The following is an 18,110-nucleotide window of genomic DNA, read 5'->3' on the forward strand; positions in this document are numbered from 1 at the left end:
TGGGTCTTCGTTGCTGCGCACGGGCTTTCTCTAGTTGTGGCAAGTGGGGGCTACTCTTCGTTGTGGTGCGCGGGCTTCTCCTTGCGGTGGCTTCTCTTGTTGCGGAGCACGGGCTCCATGTGTGCAGGCTTCAATAGTTGTGGCGCACGGGCTTCAGTAGTTGTGGCTCGTGGGCTCTAGAGCACAGGCTCAATAGTTGTGGCGCACAGGCTTAGTTGCTCCATGGCATGTGGGATCTTCCCGGACCAGGGCTCGAACCTGAGTCCCCTGCATTGGCAGGCAGATTCTTATCCACTGCGCCACCAGGGAAGTCCTATCCACTACTCTCTTTTTTTTTTTTTTTTTTTAATTTTTTTTTTTTTTTTTTTTTTTGGCTGTGTTGGGTCTTCATTTCTGTGCAAGGGCTTTCTCTAGTTGTGGTGAGCGGGGGCCACTCTTCATCGCGGTACGCGGGCCTCTCACTGTCGCGGCCTCTCTTGTTGCGGAGCACAGGCTCCAGACGTGCAGGCTCAGTAGTTGTGGCTCACGGGCTTAGTTGCTCCGCGCCATGTGGGATCCTCCCGGACCAGGGCTCGAACCCGTGTCCCCTGCATTGGCAGGCAGACTCTCAACCACTGCGCCACCAGGGAAGCCCCACTATTCTCTTTTGATCAGTGGAGATATTTAGGTAATTCTGGGTAAATTCTATGGCTAATCATTTTGCAAGTAGTACAGACTAGGCATATTTACTAAATCTCAATCAGTACATTTAGGAAAACTTGTTCTCAAAAATAAAAAAAAATTTAAATAAATTTAAAAAATACTCAATTATCCTTCCTCTATTTAAAAGCATAGGCAAAAATTAAGATAAACCTGTAATTTTTTCTTTTTGCTATTATTTTCTCCTCATCTATTTAAAACTCAATTGAAATTAAAAAAAAAAAGAACAGTGGAATTATTATGAAAATAAAATCTCACTGAAATTGATTTAGGAGATTGGATAAAGTCCCTTTGTAAAATGACAAAAATAAATCCAACTGATTAAATATAAAATGTTTATCATTGAATTTATTTCTGTACTGTTTTTAAGATCAAGCTTAATACTATACAGAGACATTTCCTTTGTGTTTTATTACCAAAGTATTAAACATGATTTGTTATATTTTCTTTCTAAACTTTATCTATGGTAAATAAAAATGCATATCTTGTTAGTTAAGTTACCTGTTATTATGTATTTTTATGTGAAGCTACCTTTGCTTTTCTCATGAGAATTACAGATGAAAGGAAAAAATTTTCTTAAAAGAATTATTGCATGTGCTGTTATTTATTAGTATACTTCACTTTTTTAAATTAATTAATTAATTTATTTTTGGCTGTGTTGGGTCTTCGTTGCTGCACGCAGGCTTTCTCTAGTTGTGGCAAGCGGGGCTACTCTTCATTGCGGTGCGTGGGCTTCTTACTGCGGTGGCTTCTCTTCTTGCGGAGCACGGGCTCTAGGCGAGCGGGCTTCAGTAGTTGTGGCTCGTGGGCTCTAGAACGCAGGCTCAGTAGTTGTGGCGCACGGGCTTAGTTGCTCCGCGGCATGTGGGATCTTCCCGGACCAGGGCTCGAACCCGTGTCCTCTGCATTGGCAGGCAGATTCTTAACCACTGCGCCACCAAGGAAGTCCAGTATACTTCACTTCTTAATTGCTCATATAAATCTATCAATCTTGCACACACATACACAATAGTTACATTAAAATGAACTCTTGAAGTTGAGATATAGAGTTTTATAATTACTAGAATAAAATGTGAAATAGTAAGAATTTAACATATACAGAAATGGAAGGAATGAGTAAGTCTGAGTTACTATTCATGGTCTCTGTGGTTAGAGATCAGCAACTTCAAAAGAGATCAGAATTTGGATGAGTAATTTAAATTTTTACTTTCATTCTATTTGGGGAAGACGAAGAAAGAAGAGAGGATTTGTAAGAGGTCTCTGAAGTGTCCTTGGCAAAGATGCCGATACTTAGCGGCTCTCAACTGAAGTTAGGGTGTAAAAAGAATGAACATCAGGTTCCTGTTTAGAAGGTGGGAATGAACGAGGCTTAGAAACCAAATAAGGTGATCCCTATACATAAATTTGAGACATTACAGACTCTAAAAAATGGTTATATCTTGAAAGCCCAAATTATGGACTACATAAGTTTTTGAAAAGTAGAAAAGCTAGTTGTTTGGAGCCCCATGGAACAAACCATTCAGTTCACAAGCTTTTCTGGATGTTTCAACAATACAGATAATGCATAGAGAGAAGCCACAGCTTTCTTCTGTGAGCTTATGACTAGTATTTAGTGTATGTGCAGGAAAGCAGATAACTAGTCAGTTTGATGAGTCAAGAAAAAAAACTACAGACTGCTTGAAATGATAGTTTTGTTGTTGCTCTGGGATACATTGGAAATAAATGGATTTCATGAATATGAAAGTATGCTGTAAACTATAAAACACCATACAAATGAAATATGTAGGGTTTTTTATGTAGTATTGGGTTGTGATTAGTTAACATTTTTAGTTTGAAATCCATTTTTCACATTTTTATATTTAAGATGTGTATTTTGTGTGTGTGTTTTCAGATAATCACAAGGACTGCTCTGGTGTTTCCTTACACCTTACACGCCTGCCGTAAGTACTACCGTTATCCTAGCTGAGTGACAACTTTAAGATCTTCAAGAGCTTAAAAGTGGGAAATCCATTGTGCTAGTTATCTACTGCTGTATAACAAATTATTCTAAACGTAGTGGCTTAAAACAACGAATGTTTATTGTCTCGTTTTCCTGTGGCTCAGGAATTTGGGCACAGCTTAGCTAGGTGCTAGGGCTGGCAGTCTCGCACAAAGGCTGCAGTCAAAGTCTTGGCCAGGGTTTCAGCCATCTGGAGACTTGACCGAGGAGGATTCGCTTCCAAGATCACTCATGTGGCTATTGACGGGATTCAATTCCTTGCTGGCTGTGGGCTGGAGGACTCCCTCCTTTCCTCCCTGTGTGGGCTCTAAACAGGGCAGCTCACAGCATGGCAGCTGGTGTCCATCACAGATAGCAAGGGAGAAAGCAAGAGGGTGAGCAGGATGGAAGCCAGAGAGTCATTTTGTATCCTCATCTCAGAAGTTACTGAATATAATATATAAGCCTGATAGGTGAAGAAAATAGTTAACAACAAATCTTCATACTCTGAATCCAACGGAGAAAAAAAAAAGAAGTCATTTTTGCTATATTCTGTTTGTTAGAAATAACAAAGTACTGGGTCTGGTTACTGGGTCCAGCCCACATCAAGGGAAGAAGATTGGGCAAGGGCACGAATGTCAGAGCTGTAGGTCTTTGGGAGCTGTATAGGTCAGGGTTCTCCAGAGAAACTGAACTAACAGAATGTATGAGAGAGAGAGAATGAAAGAGAAAGAGAAATTGAGATTTACTTTAAGGAATTGACCCACACAATTGTCGGATCTGGCAAGTCTGAAATCTTCAAGGCAGGCTGGCAGGTGGAAAATCCTGGCAGGAATCAATATTGCAATCTTGGGTCCAAAGACAGTCTGGAGGCAGAATTCCTTCCTCTTCCCGGGACCTCAGTCTTTTCCCTTAAGAGACCCATCCACGTTGTGGACCATAATCTGCTTTACCCAAAGTCAGTGTTTTAAATATTAACTACTTCTTAAAAAATACCTTCACAGCAACATCTGAATTAGTGCTTGACCAAACAGCTGGGCACTGCAGCCTAGCCAACTTGACATATACAATTAACCATCACAGGAGCCACTTAGAGACTGCTTTCCACATTTACCATGCCACAAAAATGTGTATTATTTGCCCAAGAAAATAAAGTTTTCTCCAGAAAGAAATATATATTCTACCTCTTTTACCATATTATTTTAATTTTCACATGAATCATATTTTACAGACCAATGTATTGAAGTATACCTTATTTTTCCAAGGCAATAGTTTTGACTTTGCAAATAGTTGAGATAAATATTACTGTTTTCTGCAGACAGCCTTTAATTGCTGGCATGTACCTTATGATGTCTGTTGACACTGTTATACCAGCAGGAGAGAAAGGTGAGTAATGATCTTTCAGAATTACCGTTACCTCATTACCTAATCTTTAAGAATGGATTTACAGTATCTTTTTTAAAACACTTGAAATGACCAATATTTTTGAGTCCCTGAAAAAATAAACCAGTTCTTTATTATCCTTGGAGTTAAAATAGGTTTTTGTATTATTCCAAGCCAGTAGTTTATTATTTTCCAGTTTTTATGTTAAGAATTGAGGCCCATGGGTAAGTAGAGGGTTGTACAAATTAAAGAATAATTCTTGAGTATTTTACAAATCAGTCATCCATTCTTCTGATGCCAGAAACAAATTTCATATCATACTGTGGCATAAACTACTGCAGAGAATATCAGATTCAGAATCAAAAGCCAGCAAACCCAGTAGCAACTCAAGTCTTTGAACACAGATTTACTGGGCTTATTTCTCCATTTGTAAAATGGGGGTAATAATAGCTGATTTCTCCTAAACTTACAAAAAGCTATTGGAATAAGTATAATATTATTCATCAGTATATCTTATCCTTTGGTGAAAGTATCATATTAAATATTATTTGTTTGTTTTTACTGGGAATCTTTTAAAGTTAATGACAAGTATGATCTCATTACTTTTCATTGGCTTATTTTAAAAGATGTTTATTGAATAGCTACTATGTGTTAGTCTGCAAGGAAGGAAAAGTATATGAAATGTTTCCTTCTCAACAGGAACTGTCAATCTTGTTATCTTAGGTATCTGTAATCAGTTTTTCAAAACTCCTTCTGTTCTAAAAATAAAAACCAATGTTTACGCTTTTTCAACTGTGTAAATTTCATGATAAAGTTATCAAATTAAGCCTACGTTTTCACTGTTGATTTGGCCTAGTCATTTTGTTTATGAGTGAAATAAAATATGAGGGTAAGGGGTTCTTAACTCATCTTAGTAAAGTAGCTGGCACATAATAAGTGCTTAATATCTGCTGAGTACATGAGTATGTGTTTACTCAAAACCCCCATGCTTAGCTACTTGTGAATACTCTATACATACTTTTAGTCAAGAATAATGTTATTTTCCAGTTGAATAGTGGCTTTTTTCTGTGTTTTCATTTCTAACAGTGGTGAATTCTGATATTTCATGCCATTATAAAAAGTATCCAATGCATGTCTTTGCCTACAGAGTTCACACTCACCATTTAGGTAAGAACTTTAAACTACGTATTAGATGATATACCGCTGTCCTTGCTGATGCTATAAATGTAAAATGTAAATTATATTTGACCTTAAATCTGTTTCAGTGAAAGAGATTTTGTGCAATACCTTGAAATTCTGCATGTTTTTTGATCATATTGTATTCATGAAAATGCCTAGCATTTGGAGTTCTGAAAATATTCATATTTTATTTTGAAATAAGAAAAAAAATGCCTTTTATTTTTCTAATACCTTATATAATTATAATTTGTGTTCATTACAGGTAAGGTAGTAAGTGGATACAGAGTAAGAAATGGACAGTGGACACTGATTGGACACCAAAGCCCCCAGCTGCCACAGGTGTGTAGAACCTAGTACAATTTTGAGAGAAAAGAATATTAATCAGATAGTAATTTAAAAAACCCTCATAGAACCCTTGTGAGTTTCTCTAGGATCTAAACATCTCTAAATCTACCTTTACTGTATATCTAAGTTGTATATAACCTCTTTTTTTATAATTTCCAACTTGATGGTTTCCTTATCAGTTCTCTTAATATTTCTAAGCAGGGTGGTGAAGTGTGTGTGTGTGATGTGTGTGTGTGTTCATCCTCTCTACCCAGGGTGCCCCAAGCCTCACGTTATTAAGGCATGTGGTTCTGGGTTTTATTGATAATTTTAATGAATCATTGTATTTATCTTCTTTGCAGGCTTTCTACCCTGTAGAACACCCAGTAGATGTTAGTTTCGGTGACATACTGGCCGCAAGATGTGTATTCACTGGTGAAGGAAGGACAGAAGCCACACACATTGGGTATGATTTCACAAATTCCACTACTTAAAATGATTTTCATTAGGACAAGGCACGAGTATAGGTGACAGTTATCTTTGTGAATGAATGGCAGGCACATTTTTCTCTATTATGAACAATTACAACAAACTATAGCATTTTATGATTTTAGAACTGATTGATTTGGATAAACTCCAGAACATGTGCTTACTTTTTCATGCTTCCTTTCTTCCTGCTTATTCAAGACCTTCAGGATCACACCTCTACATATTATAGTTGCCACAAGAGTGTGTATTACTTCCTGTACATCTTAATAAAGAAAAATGTAATGATTATAATTTTTTTTTTCTCAAGTGTCCTTTTGCCCTGTGTTCAAATTTAGGTGAACATATAGGTTTTGCATGCAGTGGTGGCCCTTAATTACTCAGAACCATTGATTTTTTTCTGCCTGTTAAAACTTTTATGTATTCATTGTTTTCCAGATAAGAAACCAAATGAGAATAATACTATGCAGTACCTTTTCCATAAGAGAATGTTGAATTTTTAAATAATTTTCAAAATACTGAGCTGCTTTGAAATAAGTATACTTTATAACACCACGTAAATTTTTCAAAACACTATGAATTCTTTCAAAAAAGGTTTGCCTAAATTAAAAATGAAAGATAAAGTCTCGTATCATTTCTTTCTGTTAGAAAAGAACCAAGGAGCCTCCTTTCCATATTAAACTAGGTTATAAAATATTTACTGATGCCACCTAGAAGATGGAGCTTCAAACCATTTATCTTTTGATCAAAGAGAAATTACAGAGAGTAAGCATCTGAAAATATGCATTAGATGCACAGAAGATGATTCTTATGATGACAACACTAGCTGTTGGTTGTCAGGGGAAACAGAAAAGGTACTGATGCAGGTAAAAGAAAAAAAAAGCATTCAAGATGGTGGAATAGGACTTTTTTATGTCAGTCTAAAAGGGTTTTATATTAAAAAGCATCAATTTTAAGGCTAAAGATAAAACAAATAGAAAAAATCATCAAGTTATATTAAATAAGTTTTTAACAGCTTTGCTTTTGGATGAATGATAAATTTGGAAAGGAGACTTGAGGAAAGCAATAAAATTATTGAGTTACATAAAATGGTAACAAAAGGACTGACAAAGTAGACATAATAAGATTTGAAAAGTCTAATAATTCACTTATTAACAATCTTTAAATACATGAAGTGTAGAGCCTCTGGAACTTAAACGCCATTGGTTATTCTATTAACCTTTGAAATAGACAAACAAAGGAGTAAAAAAATCCCTTTCAATACATTCTTTGTACTAGTTTACAAGTTTAAGTGTGGAATAAGTAGAATATTTTTGCTTAGAGGTTCCTGTACAATTTTGGAGGGCTTGTAACTTTGGCCAGATTCTATCCTTTGAGTATCCTCTGTGAGGCAATATCAGCCATAGAAATTAATGACTTGTTATAGTACCAGGATGAGAGGTCAAAGTGATCTCTAGGGGCCTCTTTCGGTTTCATGAGTCCAGAATAATTCTAGTCTTTTTTAAAATGTGCATTTTGCTTTAAAATAATACCCTAAAATGACTATACCAATCTATCTTTTTGTAAATCTCATGTGGACTAAAGAAAATGCCACTTTGTAATTATAAATGAAATAGAAAGAAATTACAGGAAATTAACTTATTGGGTGAGTCCATATTCTGAATATTTAATTTATACTAAGGAAGCAGAAAATTGTGAATAAACTTAAATATGAATTAAATCCTCGTAATAATGCAAAGCATTCTTATAGCACTTAATATGCTTTTTATTAATAACAATAATGCATCTGTTTTGTAAAGTAAAAGATACCACCTCCATAGGGTACTATAGAATCACAATTGAGAATGTAACCAGTATAAAGAGAAAACTAGTATTTTTATGATGTCTTTTAAATTAAATGATACTCTGTAAATCTCCTCTCTCTCTTCTCTGTTCCCATCTAACCCCCAACCCACATACACAAACATGTACTCCCACTGGCACAGGTTTGAGCCCTGAGCATGAAGCTGACTTAAATACAAATCCCACTTACCCAAAGGTCATATGGGGCCAGCAGGTGCCCCCTTCAAGCACTGGAAGAAAAATGGGCTTCAAGTTTTTCACCTTCTTGTTCTGCAGCCACCTGGAAACTAGGTTTTACTGGAAAATTGTACCATCAGTGGCCTACTAGGAAGATTTTCACTTGAGTGATTCTTCTACCCAATCCTAGCTTAACTCTGTATTAAGCTAGAAATTTTAGGACTGGAGAAAACTTAGCTTAAGTAGAGCAATCATAGTTAACTAATAAAAAGCCCTTAAAAAACTAGGGACAGATTTTTCCATACCAGGGATTCATCTCAAAATATAACCATTAAAAAACAGGTGAATTTAAGACAAATTATGTTAATAAATTTACTTAATGGTAACATTTTAAATCCAGATATATTATGTTTCTTTTTAAATAGTAAATATGAGTAATATATCTTAGGCAAAGTTGCACTAATGTATATATTGACAGTACAGTACTAATTAACCTACCAAGAAACAATATTTTGTACCTGACTGCATTACATATTTTATATTAAACATGATGCTCCTCTAAATTCATTTCAGATGTTTAGTCAAGTTTAAATAACAAACAAAAAAAGAATTTAATTGAGTCAGCCAAATAAGCTAATTAAGTCAGCTAATTAGCCTAAAAGTGTATATGCTAAAATTTTAAATTAATTCTTGAGAATTGGTAGGTAATATTTACCAGTTTGGTCAATTTGTTGGTCATATTTTTCATTTGGGACCAGTTATTTCATATACATATGAGCAGGTCTAATAAATATTCATAGTTACCAAGCACAACAGTTTAATCAGCATTTAAAGTGTATTATATGCAAATAAAGTTTTATGATCAATAGCCTCTTAATGTACAAGTTTTAAAGCACCGTGAAACCTCTTAAGAAATAATTCAAAGCTTTGTAAAATAACTTCTTTAAAGTTTTCATATTTCTTTCCAGAATTAGTCTTTTACTGTCATTGGTTATTTTCAAGTCTAGCATCTGTTCATATTTCTTTCCAAAATTAGTCTTTTACTGTCATTGGTTATTTTCAAGTCTAGCATCTGTTGAGTGTAAGGGGCAGGGGCTAGGGATGAGGGAATCACCAGAGTGCAGTATCACTGTCTGAAACATCATCATGGTGTTCCATAATATTTGGGTTTTTATAAATGATACATTTCAGAATATTTGATACTTTCTTAAATGTCTATTACATATCTTTATAATATGAAATGATATATTTTTATAAAAACCCTGATAGATGATAGATAGATAGATAAAAGAAAGATAGATAAACAGATAGACCTCAATATTTTTCAGAAATGCTGTAAATTGAGTTTGTAATATTGACCTGACTCAGCAGTATGATGTATTAGGGGCAACAGGTTATGCTGTAATACATATAAACATCTGTTAAGATAGATTATTCCTTCTTCCTCATTCAACATATATTTATTGAGCATGTACTATTTTCAGGCTCACCAGACTTTGTCAGATTTAAAGCTAGCCTATATAAAAGAAGTAGTTCTCACTTAAGCACCTTATTATGCATGAAGAGGAAAGAAATGCACCACTGTAATTTGGGGATATAGGTGATGCCAGCCGTCATCATTTAGGGAATCACATTGGCATTAGGGAGTGTTGAAAGGACCATTCAGCGGAGCCAGCGCAGAAGTCTGAACACAGTGTCCCTCCATACTTTCTCATGTTAACAAGCATTAGATTGACAGAGTTGAATTGCATATGTTGTTTTCTATGGAGAAGAAGGGTAGATGTGTCACAGTTCTCCCTTAGGAACATAGAAAGCAGTTTGGTTTAAAGTCAAGATATTTTTTGGGTGAAAGAAAGATGAATGTGCAATAAAACAGGCAAACCGCGTTGCTGATACTAATAATGATTTGAATCCTACCATGTTTAGGATATGATAGTTTCTGTGTCAGATAGGAGCTCAGAGTTACTTTGACTACAAGTTCAATTATAGATGGAAAGGAATAAAGTATGACTCTTTTCTTTTTCTTCAGCTGTTTAACGAAATTTTCTTTGTGATTACGAAGATTCTTAAATTATTTAATCAGCTCAATATTGTATCATAGAGTCAGTACCTTAAATGAGCTATATTAGTGAGCTGATTAGGCTGTTTCACAAAATCACGTGTGTTTAGAGATGAACATGGGCATGACATTCCCAAACAGAAAATATAGAAGCATCTATCCATTGGTTAATTGCAAGTTTCATTTATTACCATACAAATTTATTCAGTTTTTTTCCTTTCATTAATTTGGGAATATTTCATTTTGCTTTCCCTCTCTGCACAATGATTCAAGGTTTTCTAAGCCAGGGCCACATCTTAAATTACTTTTCCCTCATTTCACTCTCTTGATCTATACCTTTTTCCTCATTTTGAATGAGAGGAGAGTGGATAATATGGTGGGAGGCTCTGGCTTATTACTTTGGCACCAGCCATTCCTTTTATAGCACATAATTTTCTGACCAACTCCAAAGCTGCTAAAATGTAATTCTTAGCAATGGCATTTTGACACATGAAGATATGTGTAGTGAACAGGTGTTTGCTTGGGATTGCACTTCACTCTTTGCTTTTATTTCATGGGAAAGGCAATTACACTGGCAGGTATCAGATTAGAGAGTGAGAAGACAACTTATTTTCAAAAGCATAAACGGAGCTTCCCATAACAGGGGCTCATTCCTGTGGTCTCTCAGGGGCTCTACATTTTCAGAGCTTAGAGGAACCACATCCCTGTTTGGAAAAGATTTTTCTTTTTTTTCCTTCCCTTGCTGGTGTCATTACTGTTGCTATGGAGAGGAAATAAGTGCCGCATGACATTGCTGGAAAAATCAACACTGATGTATTTCTGTACGGCAAATAATCCATTTCAGAGCTTGTTTTTTTATTAGTAAAGGCTTGCTAAAAATTGTCAGAACTAACACCAAAAAGGAAATGTTCCTTTGCCCAAACCACGCTGGTATATAAAAGGTGGTTTATGTGAAGGTGCACCTAAATATTTCCTTCCTAATGATAGTGAAGAGAATGAAATACATAGTAACCCATGTGAATTGAGGAAGAAGAAAACATGTTCTATAAACTATTAGGCATGATTTATATTATTCGAAACTTTTTCTTGGAAATGACCACCCAACTGTTTTAAAATCTATTTTTAACATTGAGTTATTCAGTTGTACGGCACTACCCCATTCAGGTCTGAGCCCTTAGAAGACATTAAGCCTGGTTTCATTTTGTATCATTCCTAAGGCATTCTTTTCTTCCCTGCTATAGAAGTCAAGGTGCCAAGTCAGATACCAGAGATAACGTTTATGATGTCTTAGTATCAACACATGATTCTTGATTCATCTCACCCTGAGGAACAGGCAGTTACCAAAACCAAGATCCCTGACTCTCAGGGTTAAATGGAAAAAGCCACTTTTATATAAACTTGTAATTAATATATGATGTTTCTGTTGAACTGTTCTGAATTTTATTGTTATTAAGTAAATAAGATTTTCCATGAGAAAAATACTTTACTCAATCTATGAGTTTTAACAAATAGAAGAAGGACTAAAGAATAAAAGGATTTAGAAGAGGAAAGAAAGCATCTCATTGCAACTGAAATGCCATTACCGTCAGTAGTATTTGGTGATATCCATGGAGTGACTGCAAAAGAATACTCCATTATTAAGTGGAAATATGCCTTTGACAGTGTGCTTTTGATGTTGAAAACTGTGATGGGTTTTAATGAAAGCTATAAAATAAATGTACAATATTTCCACCTTTGAATCCATTGTTGGAAGATTTACCGGTTGCATTTTTCTTGCATTAAGAATGTGTTTTATGTGAATGACTGATTTGTCATGTCTATGGGTTTTTTTGTTTGTTTGGTTGGGGTTTTTTTTGGTTTTTTTTTTTGGTTTTTGTTTTGCCTGCAGTGGCACATCTAGTGATGAAATGTGCAACTTATACATTATGTATTACATGGAAGCCAAGCATGCAGTTTCTTTCATGACCTGTACACAGAATATCGCTCCGGATTTGTTCAGAGCCATACCACCAGAGGCCAACATTCCAATTCCTGTGAAGTCTGATATGGTTATGATGCATGGACATCACAAAGGTAAAATTGGTGTTTAATTTAAATCAACGTATGATTTTGTATTTTATATTTTCTTATGTGTCTCACTTGACTATATGATTAATGTTTAAAATCATCCTCCTTCTGTCAAACAATCGCATATGTACACATAATCTGATTCCCTCTTTTCCCTCTTTATCCTCTATCTCCCCTCCTGACATTCCCCCATCGAAACAGTTAAAGTGAAAACTGTCAACTAGTGATGAAACAGATTCATTTGAGACCAATTCCATAAATGTAGATCTTTCTTCATTTAATTTGTGTTTCTAGTTTCCTCATTTCATTCTTCCCATAACCAGTAATGAATTATTCAGTTTATGAATTTATACACCATGTTCTAAAGAGTGCTACAGTTTGCCAATGAAAATGGTTATCATCTCCGACCATACCCTAAATTATCTGTTGAATGAGTCTTCAAGCAAAGAGCAGTTCTTGATTTATGAGGCATTACTAGCCTTAGTCTTTTTGGTCTCATTCTCTAAATTGTTCTTTAATTTACTGTTCATCTGCAAAATGGTCATATTGATTGTCACTTCTTTAGTTTAAAATTGCAAAACCCACATACTTTTTTATTGGAGGAAGTATGCTGAGACTTTACTGAGTATTACAAGTTCAGTCTTAATGCCAGAACTTCTTATTTCTAAAGACGCAGACGTTGAGAATGGACTTGAGGACATGGGGAGGGGGAAGGGGAAGCTGGGACGAAGTGAGAGAGTGGCATGGACATACATACACTACCAAATGTAAAATAGATAGCTAGTGGGAAGCAACTACATAGCACAGGGAGATCAGCTCCGTGCTTTGTGACCACCTAGAGGGGTAGGATAGGGAGGGTGGGAGGGAGGCACAAGAGGGAGGGGATATGGGGATATATGTATACATATAGCTGATTCACTTTGTTATACAGCAGAAGCCAACACAACACTGTAAAGCAATTATACTCCAATAAAGATGTTTTAAAAATAAAAAGAAAAGAACTTCTTATTTCTTTCTATAGGAAATTTTATAAAAGAAATTAACATAGCAATCAGGTCATTTATAAAAATCATAATATATTTATAAAATGTACCTTAAAATGTTCTGAAAATATCCTAAAAATATTACTATATTCAACTTTTTAAAAAATACGGGCAGTTTTATTAATGCATCTTTAAAATTCTGTGTCATTTATATATTACTGAAAGGGTAGTTGATCCAGTTATTAAGTCAGAGTCTGGTACTTGGTAGTTATGCTAGAGTTTTTTGTGAATTAGAGCATTTCTGCCATATCAATTCTTAATACTATTGTTTTTATGAAATACAAGACCCTGAAAATATTTTTATGTTGATAACATATTTCCAATAAACTATTTAAAGTATGTAATATATACTGCAAATTTATACTCAGCTCTTTTGATCCTTTACAGAAACAGTGAATAAAGATAAGACTTCTTTACTACAGCAGCCAAAACGAGAAGAAGTATTAGAACAGGGTATGTATGCTTACTTCTGTAACTAGGCCTATAAAAGTATTCATTATCCAAATAGGCAACCAAATTTTAAAGTTCTTGAGGTATTTTAGGTCTTTCTTTATCAGCCTAATACCCTACATATTGCTGATTTTATGTAATACATAATTCATGAGAAAATGGTCAGCTGTTGCACTTTGGCTTTGAAAATAAAATGCGTTAATGTAATTTAGTCCCATTAGATTTTTCTGTCTTTGTTTTACCTTATTTAATGTTGTAACTTTTATATATAGTGCAAGTAAGTGCAGATATAATCATTAGAAACCATCAGTGAGCTGCTTTTGAAACCTTATGACCTTTAACATTTAAATTCTTGTATGTTTTGTATGGTGTGTTCATAACTATATTTGAGGTTCAAGAAAAAAAGAAATTAAGAATTAAACATATCTTGCCTCTCTTTTAAGTCATTCTTCTCTGCCTTCAGTTAAGGTAGGCGGGATTATCATCTTAGGCATTTGTAGTTTTGTGTTAAGTTGCCATCTGATGAGTTAGGAAAGCTTCATTCTTCCTCTGTTCTATTTATTTAAAGTGGTAATATTTGATGTTGTAGGTCATGTACTGTATGTGCTGGCACTGAAAATTTATTCTCCTGAATCTTGCTTTCTTGCCAGTTAAATTGGAAGATAGTACTTTGTGTTAGGTGTTGAAGTATGTTATCAAGTCGTTTTTGGCCTAGATGTAATATATTTAAAAACATTAGTTTAATGTTAATGCAAACATGCTTCTACTGACAACATAAAGTGTATAGGAAATAGATAGGATTTTTCTATTAGCAACTTATAGAAATTTGTGACTCTTTGGGTATTGTAAACCACTATAGGAATTATTCAAAATGTGTTCTGTTAAGTCTAGGTCAAAGATATTACTCTTGCACTAATAGTATTGCAAAATTAAAAACTCAGACTTTTTAAAGGAAAAAAATGCATTCTGAAAGGAGAATAAGGTAAACTGTAATATAAAAGTTTTGAAATTATATAGAGTATGTTCCATAACATCTCATTCTAACAAAGTGGCTTAAAAATAAACTTAGCTCGAAGTTGTTTCTATTTTTGTATTAAGTCAAAAAAAGGGAGATGATTTTATAGTGAATAATTTATGCTAAGTGGTTCCTACTAAGCTATTGAGTATGACTTAAAATAGCTAAATTTATCAATCCTGTGTATATAATTTGTAAGGAAGTCAATAATTGTAGCCTAAATATAGTAGTTTTAAGTGTTTACTGTAACTGTCCAGAAATTTAATCAGACTTAAAATGAATTATTTTGACATTGCACACACTGTTTGAACTGTATGTCTTTGAAATAATTGGAGTCATCTTAGAACACATTTCCAAATACCAACATATGTGGTACAGTGTGGAATGAGATCACCATTTAGTAGGTGCAGGTTGTAAAATGTTTCTATGGAAACTGAGGCTGGACTTTTTTCCTTTTGAAGTTATTTGAGTTGATCAAGAAAGACATTGAAACCCCTAAAAGATTAGAAACCCGGAGGTTTTATTAGCAGAGGAACCTTAAATATTAGATTTAATCTGTTCTTTTCAAACCATAGGATTTTAGGAGGTGTCAGGTATGCCTAAAAACCAAATCCTTTAATACACTTTCACATATTGCCATTCATTTACCCTTTTATGTTTGATAGCATATACATATAGTATTAAGAAGCTTAAATATACCCTTATATATTTATTGATATATTGGGCTATATACCCAGTATAGTCTTAATGGTTTCAGAGAAGAATTCTATGGATACATAAATTATTTTCCTGTAGTCACCATTTTATTCTACTTATGAATAAAAATGCTGTAAAGTGATTTAACTTGGGAAGAAAAAACCAGTAGTCTGACTCAATTTTCATACTGCAGAAAATAGGCTGTGGCATTCATATGTTGAAATTTGTAGGTCCATCAGAATGTCACCTCCTAGATTATGTGAAGACAAATACCTCACCAAAAGCTATTTCAATGGCCGTTGTAGCCTCTCTGTTATTCTATTAGTCTTTGGGGATCGCCAGCCTGGAATTTAAAGAGAAATATAGAAATATTCCAAATGCATATTTGTACACATAGTTCATTTGATTTGCTAGTTAGATCAATCTATCTCCTTGCAATACACAGGGCAAATCTACTCATTACTGAGAGAGTATCCCATTCTTCTGAGAGATGTTTGCACAAAATGTCTATTTGTATTCATTCCCTGGGGTGTTAAATTGACCAAGTAGATGATAGGAGGGCTCTAATTATTCAAATAAATTACACCATGTAGGCTGATTTTTAAAGAAATCCCTCAGAGTTAACCCTTTGCCTTATTTTGGTGTTCTGGCAAAAACAAGTTACGTTCAAGTACTCCTCCTGGTTGTATTGATTCTTTCAATATTTTAAATCTCCGATACATAAAAGCCCTGAATTATTTCAGTTGTGCTAGCCATAAACTAACAGACAGCATCTATGTTGGTCACACAGGATATAAAACTCCCATTGGAAATAGAACAGTTGAGGGGCAGGAAAGAAAAGAGCCAAAACATAAGAGGATATGTACCCAAAGGCAAGCTCTGTACCCATCAGTGACTAAATAATAGAGAAAGTTCTACCTGGATAATACAAACAATATTTTTTTTTTTTTTGCTTCCTGTCTTAATACATTGGCAAAGCAGACAGGAAGATAAAGGTCATGATGTGTCATAAATGCTGTGTTGGAAAGAAGGGATGACCTTTACTGAGGTAGTAAAAAAAAAAAGAGAGAGAGAGAAAGACTCATATGCCATAGGCTGAAAAAAAGAAATGTAGCAGTGCCACAAATGGATGGGAAGTAGTAGGTACCTCCAACATGGAGAGAAAAAAAAAAAACCGAAGCAAACTAATAATCTATTTAACACAGGTTTATCTAATACTCTATTTCCGCAGGAGAAATATAAGTGTTTTATTTCCTTTGAAATTCTTACCACTAAAATTGCTAGCTATTAATTTTCACCAGAATATTAACCTTGACCAGAAGTTAACTAGTTTGAAAGAGACATCTGAGTTGTGTGAATCCATGTAGAATTGCCCATCCTGTGCTTACTCACAAGCACACTAACCTGCTGCAGCGTCCTTGTCTGCCTTTGCTGCCTCTTGAACAAAATTTGGCCGAAGGCAAATGTATCTCAGACTCTATCTCAAAAAGTATACTTATGGAGACACCAGAGGAACCTCATTATATGGACATCTTTACCTATCAGGTTGTCCTGGATCATGCAACAGTGGAAAACATTTTTTTTAATAAATTTATTTATTTTATTTATTTATTTTTGTCTGCATTGGGTCTTTGTTGCTGCGCGCGGGCTTTCTCTAGTTGCGGCGAAGGGGGGCTACTCTTCGTTGCGGTGCGCGGGCTTCTCATTGCGGTGGCTTCTCTTGTTGCAGAACATGGACTCTAGGTGCATGGGCTTCAGTAGTTGTGGCTTGCGGGCTCAGTAGTTGTGGCTTGTGGGTTCTAGAGCGCAGGCTCTGTAGTTGTGGCTTGCAGGCTCTAGAGTGCAGGCTCAGTAGTTGTGGCACACGGACTTAGTTGCTCCGCGGCATCTTCCCGGACCAGGGCTCGAACCCATGTCCCCTGCATTGGCAGGCGGATTCTTAACCACTGTGCCACCAGGGAAGCCCAACAGTGGAAAACTTTTTAATGAGGCTTTAATTAAATCTGCAGAGATTTTTTTTAAATAATGCTTATTAGAATTTTTTAATCATATTCATTACAGAATATATGGAAGTTATAGAAAAGTATGAAGAAGTAAACAAAAATCATCCATAATCCCCAGAAATATGGGTGTATATGTACACCCTGTGTGAAATATATATTTTACATATATATGTATATTATTTTTAAAATATTTAGATCATAATGTATGCACATTTTTATATCTTCTTTTTAAAATACCATATCTTGACTATTTCCTCCAACTATAAAAATTATTGGCATGCAGGATTTTTAATGACTGCATAATATGTGTATATTCCTGCCCATAGTGCTTTGAAAATAGCCTATTTGTCTACAGGTGAGCTTAGGTGAATGAGTTGATTATGCCTGCTTCTATGCAGAAAAACACTAATGGCTATTCAAAACAAACGGAAATGTCACCAAGCTTTGAAAACGCTGTAAGTGAAGAATTCCCTGGGTATGTAATAAGTACAATAAGCTAAACAATAAAACCCAACTAGACAGTGATTCTGGGTGGAGGAAATGAATCCTATGAGACTATACAGAATGAGAAAGATGTTGAGATTTTTCACACACAAATGTATCCTTTACTTATATGTTCTGGTTGGCACTTTTAGGAAACTAAGGCATGTTTTTTTCCTCTTTATTTCTTATGCATTATGATTTTTTATATATGTGCACTATACTAAAG

General features: G+C 34.9%; 1 protein-coding gene across 8 annotated transcripts in view; it reads left to right on the forward strand.

Moving 5' to 3' along the window:
* PAM (peptidylglycine alpha-amidating monooxygenase) overlaps positions 1 to 18,110 on the forward strand; it is a 280,534-nt gene that overhangs the window by 212,931 nt on the left and 49,493 nt on the right. For all 8 annotated transcript variants that reach the window (XM_061189486.1, XM_061189489.1, XM_061189490.1 and 5 more), the window contains 7 exons: positions 2,591 to 2,639; positions 3,996 to 4,063; positions 5,147 to 5,227; positions 5,502 to 5,578; positions 5,926 to 6,029; positions 12,016 to 12,200; positions 13,625 to 13,690. In XM_061189486.1, coding sequence (XP_061045469.1) covers positions 2,591 to 2,639; positions 3,996 to 4,063; positions 5,147 to 5,227; positions 5,502 to 5,578; positions 5,926 to 6,029; positions 12,016 to 12,200; positions 13,625 to 13,690 — 630 coding nt within the window. The remainder of the gene's footprint in view (positions 1 to 2,590; positions 2,640 to 3,995; positions 4,064 to 5,146; positions 5,228 to 5,501; positions 5,579 to 5,925; positions 6,030 to 12,015; positions 12,201 to 13,624; positions 13,691 to 18,110) is intronic.

The sequence above is a fragment of the Eubalaena glacialis genome, chromosome 4 (genome assembly GCF_028564815.1).
Source record: "Eubalaena glacialis isolate mEubGla1 chromosome 4, mEubGla1.1.hap2.+ XY, whole genome shotgun sequence".
In the NCBI taxonomy this organism is placed as follows: Eukaryota; Metazoa; Chordata; class Mammalia; order Artiodactyla; family Balaenidae; genus Eubalaena; species Eubalaena glacialis.